This window comes from Gavialis gangeticus, unplaced genomic scaffold (assembly GCF_001723915.1).
Source record: "Gavialis gangeticus isolate Ggan-Ray unplaced genomic scaffold, GavGan_comp1, whole genome shotgun sequence".
In the NCBI taxonomy this organism is placed as follows: domain Eukaryota; kingdom Metazoa; phylum Chordata; order Crocodylia; family Gavialidae; genus Gavialis; species Gavialis gangeticus.
In genome coordinates, this window is record NW_017728997.1 from 40,053,929 (window position 1) to 40,069,311 (window position 15,383).

Consider the following 15,383-nt stretch of genomic DNA (forward strand, 5'->3'; position numbering starts at 1 on the left):
TAGACCTCCTGACCCTAGCTACTATAAAACTATGAAACTATAAGTCACAGTGCAGCCCCTCGCTGGGAAGGGGATCAGTGTCCCACACAATGGGACAGGGGCTGCTGCCCCCAGTAAGGGCCCTGTCCCCTTCTGCTGCAGCAGCAGGGAGGGGGCATGGCCAGGCAGGGCTCCTGGGGGGGGCAGGGATGGGGTTATTCCTCCGGTGAAGGGAACAGCTGGGGGCCTATTCCGGGCAGGGAGCCACGTGGCTGCCAGTGAGGTAGAGAGGAAATGAACTCTGCTCCCTGCCCCACTCTGCCTCAGGGGCCATGGTGCCCCCCTGCTGTAGCAGCGAAGAGGGGAGTGTGGGCAGACCTGGCTTGGGTCCTTGCCAGTGGCATAGAGTGAGAATTAAACCCCTTTCTGGCCAGTTCAGTCTGGGTTGGCCACTCCCTCCCCAGCACAGCTTCCCTGCAGCCGAGGGCTGGCTCTAGAGCCCCCTGCGCCTGGCCTGAGCAACTGCAAGCATGTTTGTCCAGTTACAAACCAGTTCCACCTAGGCAGATTAGACTAACCTGTAAAGGTTGAATTAGTTCAGACTCTGGCTTTTTGAATGTCTGTCCCTAGCCTGAAAGGCTCCATATCATCAACAGATGCATGCACTACACACACCCTCCTTTGCCTCAGAGTGCTAGCCTGGGGCTGGGGGCTGGCAAGACTCCCACCCCTTGAGCAGCCAGTGGGGAAAAGCCTGGGACCGTGCAGGCAGACATCCCTAATGATAGAGTCCTGCCAGGGCCTGCCCATGCCCCCTCAGCTCATCTCCCTGCAGAAGGGAAGGGAAAGCTGCATTAGCGTGCTTCTAGCCTGAGCCACAGCAGGCAGGTGCCTGAATTTCCTCAGTCCAGAGAAAATGTCTGTGCAGTTACAAACCAGTTCAGCCTCGTCAGGTTAAACTAACCTGCAAAGATTGAAACAATTCAGGCTCAGGTTTTTTGAATGTCTGTCCCAAGCCTAAAAGACAGGAATGGAATGTAGGCATCCAATTTCTATTGACAGTTGGGTGCCTAGCTCCTTTTGTACCTTTTGAAAATCTCCCCTGAGGTAACTAAGGCAGAAAAGTGATTTGTACAAGGCCACGGACAGGATATTAGAACCCCAGAACTCCATTATGTCTTTGTTTAGACCACACTTTCCTACTGTTGCTTTAGGTGTTAATCTACCACAGGGGATGTGTAATGATACCCATTAGGATGACATACTACATAGAAATACTGATACAGATGTTGTTCTTTTCTGTGATGATTCATATACATCTGTATAAACCATTAGAAACTTTTAAGATCAAGGTTTTGAACTGCTGGAAAACAAACCACATCCTGAGATGAGAACAACTATTGTTTAAAAAAAACAAAAATAACAACAACACAAATGTCCTTCACTCTGTCATTTAAAATGGTGTTAGAGCAGGCATTTTAAAAAAAACCTGTAAAATGTTTAACTACAGATCTTTCTTAAGGATTTAAAAAACAACGTTAAACTCGAGCATAAACTTCATGTGTCTTTATAGATACGTATTCCACTATTCAAACAGCTGATTTTTTTAAAATGATAATTCTCATTTTTTCCATATCCTGGCTACTAAGAATCCAGTTCGTTAATGTTTCAAATAGTATTACTTTTCAGTGAATTGGCAACACTATTGTGCTATGTTGAAACCTTATCAAATAGCTGCAAATGTTTTAATAGCCCAGTAAAAATAAATGTGAGGGGGGTAGGAGAAATTATTTAAAGTAAAAAGTTTAAACTCAATGCTGTCACTTGGAAATCCTTTCTGGACAAGTTAATCCTGTTTCCTTGCAGATTAGCTCGCTCAGTTTTCTCAACTCAGCACTCAGAGGTCTCTATGTTTTTCTGGACTTTTCCTGTCTCCCTCCCTCTCTGTTTGCAGTGGCAGCACTGCTTCCTGTCAAGAGCAGCTCTGACATGGTTCTTTCTGTACAGACTCTCCACCTCCTCCTTCCTTTTCTTTCACTGAATACATTTAGAGACTGATCTTGTGCAGAAAATATCCTTGACATTTGAAGAGCTCAAGGGATTCAGTGAGCATGCTCAGTTCTCTGTGCCCGATAGAAAGAGGAAGCTAGTTTACATACGAGTCATACCAAGCATAGCCTGCATGTCAGTGCAGTTAACTTGCAGCAGGCTGTGAGCAGAACTAGCGTGGCTTTGTTTTAGGAAATTTCCTTCCTTTCTTTTTCTTTTCTTTTTAATTGGACAAAGATTTACAAAAAGGTTTTTAAGAGTCACCTTTGTAGAAAGGCATACAGTACACTTTAAATTTAGTCTAAAAAACCTGGAAGGGTCCTCTTTTTATCCTTCCAAACTGCCTTTTAATATACTTTTTTGATTAATTAAAGGCTGGGCCTTGAGCTTGTGAAGTTTAGAAAGAGCCAGGAGCTACTTAACAGCATTTGTCTGGCTGCTTCTCCCTTTTTCTGGGCGAAAGCAAGCAAGCTGGTCTTTTTTGCTAGCCTGATAAATGCTATTTATGAAGATGGACCTGTTGAACTACCAGTACTTGGACAAGATGAACAACAATATTGGCATTCTGTGCTATGAAGGTAATTGTTTCATTTCACAAAGTGCCTTTTGTGGACTGTATTTTAATTTAAGTTGGATTTCTCTCCCCTTTGGTTTATGTTTGTTAACACATGCTATAGTACTGGCTAAGTGTTAAGTAGAATTTGAATTCTTTTTTTCAAAGAAATATTTACTATTCTTTTGAGCATGACATACAGTTTTGGCTTTTAAAAGCAAAGATGGCACTGATTGAAATACTTTAAATCAAGAACCTTGCCTGTGCACCCAGATAACATTCTGATAGTGTTAATATAGTTGTAAAGGAAATAATTATCATTTTTATAACATGGATAAAAGCATTAATGTATTATACCTTTATATGTATAATATACTCTAGCAAGTGTACAATAAGCTTTTATTTGTGCTTTATCTTTATTCTATATGCTTTATGTACATTCATAACATATTTCAACAGTGAGACTTACAAGTTTTTGTCGTAATTCAGTAATTGATTTTAAACAATGAAGAATTTTGCTCCTTTGGCTTTGGGGGTTGTTAGTATCCATATTACTGGGCACAGAGTGGCCTTTTGTTTGACTTCTCATTTCCTATACAGCTCTGAGAGTCCTGACAGTGAAAGATGTTTCTCCCCCATACTCCCACAGACACATACATGCACCTCCTCCTCCAAGAGCCATCCCACACTGCAGCCCTTGTGGAAGCAATTACACAACAGTCTGGAAAACTTCACTTTTTTGTCTTTGTTCTGAGTTTGCTTATTTTGTCAAGCTAACATAGTTTAGTGTCAACTGCTGATACTGTGGGTAATAGTAGTCTTGTTTCAAAGTTACTTTAGGTAATGGGGGAGGGGGTGCAGCTGCGTAGTTTTAGTTGAGCTTTATCTACGTGCAGTTTACAGAACGGGTAATGGCTTGGCTTTGAATGGAAAGAAAGGCACCACTGAGCTAATTCAGCTTGGCAGTAGGACTGTTTTTGCTGTAGCCACATTCAAACATAGCAGAAATCTTTATTTTGATTCAGCAGGAATTTTTTCCAAGTTCATCTGGAAAGTAAACTTGCTGTAGATGACTGTAAAGCAATAAACATATATAGATGTGATCAGGAGGTATCTGCTCACACCACTTAAGCAAAGACTAGGCCTTAAATCTGGGAGCAGAACCTCACTCTCATAAAATGTCTGCCCTTCATCCTGCTTCAGTCAGAATGGTCACATTTCCTGGCTTGAGAGAATAAAAACTTTCATATGTAGAACTATGAAAGCCTCTACTTTACTTTCATTTACATAAAAATCTTGTAAAGGAATGTACTTGGATAAGTCTGCTGTACAAAGAGTGGGTTTAACCAGTTAGTATTGAAAAATACAATGTAGATTGTGTGTCACCAGCTATACTTTCATACTCTTTCCCATTTTGTAGATTCTTTTTTGAAACTTCTTTGTTGCAAGAAGAACCAGATAAAAAAAAGAATTTTGAGTTTTTTTACTAAGTTGGTCATCGCCCTGAATGGTGCTTTATTATGACATGACTGCTAGTTTGTAATGAAAATGGTGAACCTTCTAAATAGAATTTCTGCTTATCGAGGGTACTTGCGGTTTTTTGCGTTTCTCTGACTAAGGGAAAGGGTCTGTTTGTTTTTTCCTTAGGCTTTCATTAATTTCATTCAATTACGTTTATTAGTCAGTACTTTGAAGCTGCTTACCAAGCTCTGTTTTCTTATCATTTCTTTTTAAACCTGTTTTTTTGGACAGATCTTACTTTTGATAGTTGGAAAGCAAAAGAACAACTTAAGGAACACACTCTAATATAGCTGCCTTTTGTTTAGTTTAGATGTCTCTTGCTGTTTACCTTATTATGAAAGTTAACATTATTTTTTAACACTAAAATAAACACATGGGAAATGAAAAAAGAAAAGCACAACCTGATTGCTGTTTATAGTGAGGTGTTTATATCCTAGGGGTTTAAAAAGTATAAACACTGGCCCACATCTCCACTAAACCCTGAAAGGTTATTTTAGAGATGCTTACAGATCTTCCATGCTTCTGCCATGGGATTTTACAGTGGGATTGTCAGCAATGATGGATTCTTTTTAAAGCCAGGTTGCAGTAGTACGTGTGTGTGTTTGTGTGTGCTGAGAACTAAGTGGGGTTTTTTCACGTTAATTTCTTAGGCTTTGAGGCTTGTACTTGAACTACTTATACATATGCAAGCGCACACACACATACACATGCACTTGTGCGCACACACATACTTTCCTGAAAAAGTACTTTTGCAGATGTAAAATAAAAATGCATCTATGTGATATAATCATATGTCAGGATTTCTAGAAGAAATTAGAATTAGATGCCCATATCACACTGGAATTTAGTGGAATGTTTGTTTGTTTATTTCTAGATTTATATCGCATCATATCCAGAAGACTCACTCATGGGTGTTTTATTCTCTTAGTCTCTCCTGAAAATCCGAGTCCAATTGTATAGTGTATTACTGCTTTCCTTGGGTTGCTAACTTTTTTATAGTAGACTGCATCAAATCTACTTTTAAATAATTACAGTGGCATCATAATTTCATCCATTTCATTTTCTCTTGTAATATCTCTGCCAAAAGAACAGTGTTGTTTGCCTTCACTTACTGAAATGACTCATGTACCTATGAAATGTACTATTATCACAGAATCATAGAAAATTAGAGTTGGAAGTGACCTCAAGAGGTCATTTAGTCAACCCCTCTGCTCAAAGCAAGACCATCCCCAACTAGATCATTCTAGACAGCACTTTTTGAGCCAGGCCTTGAAAAACTCTGAGGATAGAGATTCTATCACCTCTCTAGGTGTAATCAATTCCAGTGCTTTACCACCCTCCTAGTGAGAGAGTTTTTCGTAACATCAACCTAAAGTTCCCTTGCTGCAGCTTGAGACCACTGCTTCTTGGTCTGTTAACTGCCACCACTGAGAACAGTCTAGCTCCATCCTCTTTGGAACCGCCCTGCAGGTAGTTAAAGGCCGCTATCAAATCCCCCTCTGACCCCCAGTCTTCTCTTTTCCAGACTAAATAAGCCTAGTTTCCTTGGCCTCTCCTTAGAAGTCATGTGCCCTGGTCCTCTAACCATTTTCTTTTCCCTCTACTGGACTCCATCCAACATTTCCACATCCTTTCTGTAGTTTGGGGGGGTGGGCAAAACTCCAGATGTGTCCTCACCAGTGCAGAATAGAGGCAAATAATCACTTTTCTCAATGTGCTGGCAACACTCCTACTAATGCAGCCCAGTATGCTGTTAGCCTTCTTGGCAACAAGGGCACATTGACTCTTGTTCAGCTTATTGTCCACCGCAACCCCCAGATCCTTCCTCCAGAGCTGCTGCTTAGCCAGTAGGTCCCAAGCGTGTAGTGGTGCTTGGTGTCATCCACAAACTTAGTGAGGATGCACTCCATCCCGTCTTCCAAATTGTTAATGAAGATATTGAACAAAACTGGCCCCAGCCAGTTTGGGCACTCCACCTGATACCAGCACTCTACCTGATACTCTTTGGGCACTCCACCTGATACCAGCTGCCAAGTAAAAAAAACAAGCCATTGATTGCTGCCTGTTGAGCACAACAATCCAGCCAGCTTTCTGTCCACCTTACAGTCCATTCATCCAACCCGTACTTCCTTAACTTGCTTGCAAGAATGTTGTGGGAGATGGGTTCAAAAGCCTTGCTAAAGTCAAGGAATATCACGTCCACTGCTTTCCCCGTATCCACATAACCAGTCATTTAATCACAGAAGACAGTTAGATTGGTCAGTAATGACTTGGCCTTGGTGAATCTATGCTGACTGTTTCTGATCGCTTTTTCTGAATTATCATTTGATGGGGTTTACTCACTTCTCACTTTGTATTATTTGCACCGCTGGCGTAAACAGGCGAATTAATGGCATGTCATTTGTCAGATGTTAAGTGTATGAAGTTGAGATAAACCTGGGTGCTTAAGATTTAAAGCAAGTTCTTTCCACAATCTACATGTATTAGGCCACCATTGAATTAATCACAAAAGTGGAAGACTACAGTTTGTATAGTAAACTTGCTGTCCAGGAAGCATTGTAAATGGCACATTAGCATCCATGTATTTCATACATCTGAGTCATGCCAGTATTATGGTAGTCCTTACTGATTTATGGATGGGATCAAGCCTTCATGCTTCTTAATTCAAATTCTGTTCTTGTCTAGTAGGTTCCTTTGTCATACTGCCACAACCAAGGTTGGTAGTAATGGGAAATTAAGGTGGAGTTTGGCCTGCCATAGCATAATAAAATAGGTACCTATTTTGTCTTTGAGTTGCTTACGTTATGGATCCTGCTTCTAAACTCTGTGGGGGAAGGGAGAAGAGTGAATAAACAACTGGTGAGGCTGAAACAACGGAGATCTGCCTTCCAGCAGCATGGTGTCCTACTTTACTGGAGAAATAATAGAGCTAGAAGATACAGTGCATTATGTTACTAGCCAAATGAAAAGCACAAGTGCTAATGGAGTACTCTAAATCAGTGGTCTCCAAAGTGGGGTGTGCAAGATGACCCACTGGGGTGCGGGAAGAAAATATTAGAACTTCTATTGCAGTTTATGTGTGCCTGGTTAATACAGATATTGGGGGTGTGTGCTCAAAAATTTTTTACTGATAGGGGTGTGCGATCAAAAAAGTTTGGAGACCACTGCTCTAGATGATGCTTAGTGTTCTGCATTCTCAGTTTTAATTAAAAATAAATTTAAAAATTTCAGGAATGTGTGGAGTTTGTCTTCAAAACAAAAATCAGGATGAAATTGGGATAAAAGGAAGAAAAGGAAAGAATTGGTGTAAGTTAGGGAAAAATCAGCAGTGAGGGAAGGAGGCTGGAAGGGGCAGGGGGAGAAGTGCAGTGCAGTCTCACGCTCCTGGGGCTGCAGCAGGGAGCAAAGTGGGGGAAGCTGTCAGTGGGTGCAGGGCAGGGGGGCACGTCTCTTACTGCTACGTTCCCCCCAGGAGTGCTGGGGGGCTGTGCTGGGCTCTTCCTGGGGAGCATGTGCCCCCAGATCCACATATGGGACAAGAGCAGGCTGCCACCCACCCTGAGCACCGGGAAGAGCCCAGTGCCGCTGCTGGCCTCAGCCTGCAGGGAGCAGGGCCGGGCTTTCCCACCTGCCCCCTCCCCTCCCCAGCAGGGCTCCCAGCTCCCAGCACCCGCAGCAGAGCCAAACCCATAGCTGCCTGGGTGGAGCTCAGACCCGCTCCACCCGGGGAGCCCTGAGAGTGATTCTTGTAACCCAGCCCACCCTACCTGGGGTCAGAGCCTGGGAGCACCCTCAGGCAGCAGCTCCATCCACCCTCCCCTGACCCCTGCACGGCTGCCACCACCTGCCCCCTCCCTGTCCGGCCAGAAACCTGTGCCTCAGGTAACTGGAACGGCGGCACTTTTAGCTCTCTGGCACCACCCGTTTTTCAGTTCAAATCCCTGTTAACCAGCACAAGTGGGGAATGGGCCATTCCCCACTTGTGCTGGTCAACAGGGATTTGAACTGAAAAATGGGTGTAAATCAGTAAAAACCAAATGACTTAAAGAAAATCAGGGAATTTATCAGTGAAAACAGGTAAAAACTGAGAATGCAGAACACTAACGATACTGTTTGTCATGCACTATACAGATGCACAGTGAAGAACAGGTCTTGCCCCGAAGGGATTGCAACCAAAGTAAAAGTGGAAAATGAAACAGGTGGCCCAAAGAAGTGAACTGGCTTGCCCACCATTACCCATCAAAACTGTAGCAGAAGTAGGAGAGAAACGGGCAATTAGTCCTGCCTTGCAAATGAAGGATTTTAAAATATTTTAAGAGGATTTGTATAGGAATAAACTTACCTTTGATTGCACCATTGACTTTCTCTAAGATGACGCAAATATTTGACAGGATAATGATTTATTTGTGGATAGTTTACTTTTGAGTGTTCTCAAAACTTGTGGTTTTAAGCTCTTAATGATGCCACTATCAATGTATAGTTTTGATGGGAAAATTATTTTTGGCAAATGGCTTCTAGTGATAGATGGGAACAAGCAAATTGCATGTTGTGATGTTTCTCATAGGAAGGTGTCAAACATGTTAAACTCTTCAGTTGAGAAGTGTTCACTCTTCCACCAGGGAAATGGTGGCAGACATTTTAATGATGATCAACTGTTTCAAGCAGGTTATTTCTTTAGTGCAATTAGAGAGAAAAGAAATAATTAAGGAGATTTCTTGACAGGCTCTTGATATTGATTCTTAATTTGATCTACGTGTATTTATCATTCTTGTTGCATTTGCCACCAGCTACTAACAACTGCCAGTTTAATAAGTAGTGCTTTAGTTTCATTGTTTTCTCTCTAATGAGCTTGGAGACATCTGAAAACTCATGGCAGATTAGTGTCCTCACTGAGGTGAAAGGCCATGAAGCAGAACCATACCGTACCAGTCTCAAGTTCCTAATGCTTCATATCAAATGACAAGCACTTAATCTGGGAGGTTTATTCTGAGGCAGAACATCTAAATCTTGTTTTTCTCTCAAAACTCACTTTTAGCTTTGTAGTCTTTCTCTGGGATTCCTGTGTGAGAGGTAATGGCTGGAGGACTTTGTTAAAAACAAATCGCAGGTGAGTCTGTTCTGTGGTAACTAGAGGGTAGACTGGCAAGCTTTGGCTCCTAATTGCCATGTGGATATGTCTGAAAATGTACAGTTGCTTTATGGAAGATCATTGTTTTTCTCAAGGAGTGAGCAGATGGCTTTGTGTTGGAAGGGAGATTTGTGTCTTCCTTCCTCCCTCTTCTCTTGTCTAATGTTTTATATTATGTATGCATTCTCAAGCTTGGACTGTTTCTCTGGGAAAGGTATAAAGAAATGCAATAAGATGCAAAAAAAACCCTCCAGGCATGTTACGAGACTCAGAGCACTCAATATAGTTTTTGTTCTGCAAGGTCTTCTGAACAATCCAGAAAACTGGATTTTGTTATGAGGAATATTGGATCCAGATGTAGAGAAAAACACCACTTTTTGGTTTCCTAGTTCAACAGCTTACATTAGTTAGTTGCATATTACATAATTATTTTACTTACTTCCTGTAACACTGAAGCATTAGTTGGCTACAGTATTGAGTCTGAGTAGCTGTGTCTAGTGCAAAGCAAATCATTTCTAAATGCATATACATATTCCTATACATCTTCCAGAAAAGATTAATGGAGATATATGATACCAAGCACAGACTCTGAAAGTTATTTTGATAACTTCATTGGCTCATATTTTAATGAAATATCATGTGCTATATACGTTCTAGTTTCATTTCCATGAATTTTCTTTGTTGATCTTGAATTTCACTCTGAATTTGTAATATCAGCTTTTCCTTTTAAGTTCAAATCTATAAATACAAACCCAATCTTGCATTAAGAATGGGTGAAAGTATTAAACAGCATGGATACCTCATCTGTGGTCAACTAAAATATTGGTAGCATACTTAAATTCCCTTTTTCTTTTTAATGTTCTGGGACATTTCTTAATTATTTTAATCACAGTAATATAAATTAGGACAAACCCTCACATTTAAAGAACTGCCAGTGGGTTTTTAAAAAAATACATTTTTTCTTAAGTAAAAGTCAAGAGCTTAAGCTTTCTGATTTGTTTTTGGCTTTGTTCCTTCAGTCAGTTTCTCCTTTCTGAGGTGGGCATCCTCTCTTAAGTGTGGAATTCAAGATTGTACCAGTTTTCCTTACTAGTCTTGCAGCTCAGAAGAAGTTTAGGTTAAAAAGGGTTTGCTTTTGTTTTTTGGAGTTTTGAAGTCCCTCTAACTTTCTAAGACCCTATATTGGGAAAGAAAAAAGCAAATACAGTAGTGGGTTATTTCACAACTTTAAAGGAGATAAGAAGCCTGGTTATAGAAATGAAGCTTTGGAAGTTCTATTGCAGCAAATTGAATTCTGTGTCAATGAGCAATTTGCTTAAAGACTAACTTGTTACTCACAATTCAGATTTGCTACAGTGCCAAATTTCTTTGGATATAAATCCAGGGAATTTAGGATACGCTGAAATAGCTTATATTGCTCCAAAGTTCAAATAATGCACTTTATTGTATAGAAGGCTATTAGATAGCAACTAGAAGCTGAAACAACAGTCTGCATTGTGTGACATCTGAAATTATGAATGAAAAAGTTCATCCATATGTATTGGTCTTTTTTTTTAGTATCTACTTTGCATGAAAATAGTTGCTTGTTAATTCCTTTTCTGTGGATTTACACAGATGGACCTTTATATTTTGATGCTGGCTGAGTTTAACATGCTGCAAGCAGACAGTGTGCCAAGGAGTTGAGCAAAGTTGTTTATACTAACAACAATCCATCAGGACAAAACCTTAATTCTTCATTGATAATAGTGCAAGGTAGCAATGAATACAAGTTTCTTGAGGTTTGTTTACAAAATTTATACTGCACTTACTAAGTGTTAAATGAACACAAGGGTATTCTTCTTTTGTTTTGTTTATAATTTTATTTTGAAGCCAGCCAGTAATTTTTTTTTTTCTGTATAATCTTCCTCAGTATTGCTTTACAAATAGACGTGGAATGCTCGATACACAGAGTGCCATTGTTTCTGTCTCTTTTCAATAGAAGCGATACACTTTGAGAGTTATCTGACTGTGTGATAGGCCAATGTGATAGGCCACTTAAGCTGAGATTTTCCAAAACTTTACAAGGGATATGGATACCTAATTACTATTAAAATTTTAATAGTAATTGGGTATCCAAATCCCATTCTGAAAATCTGAGTCTTTGAACCTGTTGAAAAAGGCTTAGAAAACTGTAACAAAGTGAAACCCTTTTTGTTCCACCTACAGTGTGTGTCATTTGGATTAAAAGTTTTTTGAAATTGGAGAACTGGTGGGGGGAGGGGACTGTTTTCTCTAATTTCTAATTCATCCAAAACAGTTATTCTCAGCGAGGATGTCATGGCACCCTGGGTGCCACACAATATTTGAAGTTGGATAGCCCTGGCTTAAAGCAATAGGCCAGAAAAGGAAGTTGTAGAAGGAAAACCCCAGGAATTGCGCATCTCCAATGTTTACCCAAGTTTTCTATTTCCCTTCTTTTGTTTTCCTCCATCCATCACTGGGAGAGATGATAACATACATAGTGCACTTAATATAGCCAGTACTAAACGCTATATGTGAATAAAACTTTGCTGCTTTTGCATTGAAATAGAAAAAAGAGATGAAGTTTTGCTTTGCCAGGTGACTTATTCTTGGCATAGAGGTGTGCCAGATTACTTACTAGGGATACACCGATAGAGATTTTTGGGGCCAATACTGATAGCCAATTTTTAAGGAGGCATATCAGCTAATACTGATCCAATTTCCGGACCAGTGGCTCCCAAACCAGTGGCACGCAGTGGTGGCAGCTGTCCTCCACCCCACACCCCCCAGAGGAGCCGCGGCTCTGTCCCATGCCTGCCCCATCCCGGCTGGGCAACGCTTGCCTCAGCCCCAGCCCCACTCCTCCATCACCATAGGAGCCTAGATCTGCCCCCCATGCACTTCCCCCCCCTCCTCCCCTTCCACAACACTAAACTTACCAGCTACACGCAACTTTCCAAGTAGCCGGTCTGTGCTCCTCACTGCCTATGTACTGTGCTGTGGCTGTGCGCATGCATGCACGGGCATTTATTGGCTAAATTTATTGGTCGTATCAGGCCAATTTACGATGCAGTCAATTTTCTTTAGATCAGCACCGATCCGATATTGGACCAATGTATCGGTGCCACCTATATTAGTTATTTCAGCACTATTGATTCCATCATCCAACAACACTGGATTGCATAAGCCTATGTTTTCTTTAACGCATGATCATACCTGTCCTTTTTCACTGCTCTTCATTCCTGAGTTCTCTTTTATGAATTGATAGTGTGGCTTATTTAAAATCTAGCATTGTAACAACTTTCTCCTCATTCTTTCAGACTTCGTTAGCAGGTTCCAACAAATCTATTACCTCTCCCAGCAAAAGTTTTGGAGCTGATTGTGTTTTAAAAGCAGCAGTTGTTCCAGGATACACATTTGGCAGCGAGGCATGCAAGTCTTCCCATGTTGAGACTTAACATTCACTAAGCAGAGAAAAAATAGAATATTTCATTTATTTATTCACAGCTAAGCCTTTAAATGTGAATTGTATTTGGAAATGAGAGAGATTTAGTAAAACAGCAAATCTGTAGGAGCATGGCACTGTAGTAGGGGACATAGCCAATATTCAGATAGGTAAGGACAGATTTGGCATTAGCTATTCTTTGTTAGCATTTAACACTTTGTTGCTCTCATCATTTCACATTCAACAAATAAAACCAAAAGCTCCCAACAGAAATCTTTTAAGGCAGTTATAAATTTAATGTTGGGCAGAGTCGGATCCTTTGCAAGCAGATTGTTGTTTATTTCTACACACACAAATGGTGCATGTGGATACCCCTAGATACCATGATAGTGGCTGCTTCAGAAAGGGTCAGATGTGTACTGTGTCAGTGGCATATTGTTAGGCAATTTTGCTAGTCTACCACTTATATTTGGCAGCTTCATTTTTTGAAATAAGCATATTTGGACACACACAAAACCTGTAGCGCTGAAGGTTTAAGGATTAAAGGACAAGATGTCCCTTATGTGGATCCATGTCCCTGTCCTAGACTTTCACCCCTCATGACTGATGATTTGTGCTTGTAATTTTAATTCCTCAAACTATATGAAAAAATAAATATAGGTTCCAAATCGAAATGAAACTGTTTCTGTGACGCTAAAATTGATTAGGAAGAAGAGTAAAATACCACGTAAGAGTTAGCCAACTAAAACAAGAATATCCAATTTTGATGGACACTTAAACTTTGGAAAGTATTCTGCTACAAAAGCAAGAGCTTTACAAAGCATATTCCTAGTACTTAAAAAAGGATAGATATAGTGTAAAACACCTTTTCCAGTTGTTTCAGACGGAACGCATCTTGGAGGGAGGGAGTGATATGAATCACTGTCATGTGATTCATATCGAATGAATTAAAATCCAGTCAATTTCTTGGATTTGGTATAAATATTTACAGCATGGAAGGGGATTTTTGTTTTATTATGATGACTTCTGCTAAAGACCTTTTTAAATGGCCTCTTCTGACATCTGGTGTGCATTGCTGCTGTTTAACTCCCACCCTCGGCTTTCATGCTGTGGCATCTCGGGAAGCTATCACATGCTGTGGTTGGCTTAAATTAAATCACATGGAGCCAGCTGGGAGAATGCTGACATGCACACTTTTCCTGCTGAACACTCTGAAACCAGTGGCTACAGTTAAGAGGTGAAGTTTTCCATGCTGCACTGCTATAGATGTAAGCCTGCATTCTATATCAGAGAACGCCAGAGTGGGAACAATGCAGATGTCAGGTCCTAGCAATAATGTTTACAGCTGCATGCCTTTTTGTTTCTCACCTATTGTATCTCCTCTTCCAAATATTTTTTTGTAACAAAAGTATCTGAAACTCATCGTATAAACAAAAATAAATAATTCTTTTGAAAATCATGGAAAGTCCTAAGAATTACGCTTGTAGATGATTACCTTGCAGTCGGATACTGCTCAGTGGAAAGGCTAAGGAAGTACACAGCTTATGTTTGTAGTGTGTTAAAATTGTTTCCTGGTCAGTGTGTGATGAGGGTGAACAGGGCCCTCTGAAGTGACCCTGCCAAACACTATGGTACAACCTAACTGAACAGAGGAAAATATTCAGGTTTTTTGCTTCCACTTGAGGTAATTGAGTGCAACTGAGCTTCAAAAGGGACCAACTTATCTCTCTGCAAAGCTAGTGGAAATAGAAAATTAGTTCTTACCCCCAAACTTTGAGAGCCATAAAAAGGAACTCTGTAGACCTGAGATTTTTTTTTTGAGCTTTGTGAAAGATTTGTGGCCAGCAACCTTTTAGTTTGTTTTATATTTGCTTCAGTGTTTGTGTAAATACATGTGAAATGATTTGGTAGGCAGGAACTTCAAGGAAATTGCTATCCAGCTCTGGCATCTTAGGCCTGCTGCACTGATGCACAAAATTCAGTGAAATCCAGGAGAATAAGAGAATAATAAAAAGTGGGTTGGAAGGGACCTTAGAAGGTCATGTAGTCTAACCACCTGCTCAAAGCAGGAGCATCCCCAACTACATCATTCCAGCCAGGGCTTTGTCAGGCTGGGCCTTAAAAACCTCCAAGGATGGACATTCCACCATCTCTCTAGGTAACCCATTCGAGTGCCTTACCACTCTCCTACTGCAAATGTTTTTCCTGCTATACAACCTAAACTTCTCTTGTTGCACCTTAAGACCATTGTTCCTTGTTCTGTCATCTGCCACAACTGAAAACAGTCTAGCTCCATCCTCTTTGGAATCAACTCTTTGGTAGTTGAAGGCTGCTATCAAATCCCCTCTGTCTTCTCTTCTGCAGACTAAATAAGCCCAGTTCCCTCAGCCTCTCCTCATAAATCATGTACCCCAGCCCTCTAACCATTTTCATTGCTCTCCACTGGATTATCTCCAGCATGTTGTCATCCTTTCTGTAGTGGGGGGGCAAAACTGGACACAGTACTCCAGATGTGGCCTCACCAGTGCAGAATAGAGGGCAGTAATCACTTCCCTCTATCTGCTGGCAATGCTCTAACTAAGGGAGCCCAGTATGCTGTTAGCCTTATTCGCAACAAGGGCACACTGTTGACTCATATCCAGCTTACTGTGCATTCCAATCCCCAGGTATTTTCCTGCAGAGCTGCTGCTTAGCCAGTAGGTCCCAAG

At 40.8% G+C, this 15,383-nt stretch overlaps 1 protein-coding gene across 3 annotated transcripts in view; it reads left to right on the plus strand.

Moving 5' to 3' along the window:
• Positions 1-15,383, plus strand: part of VGLL4 (vestigial like family member 4) — a 229,880-nt gene that overhangs the window by 114,524 nt on the left and 99,973 nt on the right. Inside the window, exon 1 of one of the 3 annotated variants that reach the window (XM_019505089.1) lies at positions 2,084-2,606. The exons of the other annotated variants lie outside the window; for them this stretch is intronic. Within the exon in view, the coding sequence (XP_019360634.1) occupies positions 2,525-2,606 (82 nt within the window). The 5' untranslated portion in view covers positions 2,084-2,524. Of the gene's footprint in view, positions 1-2,083; positions 2,607-15,383 lie in introns of those variants that run through there. 3 annotated transcript variants of the gene reach the window in all.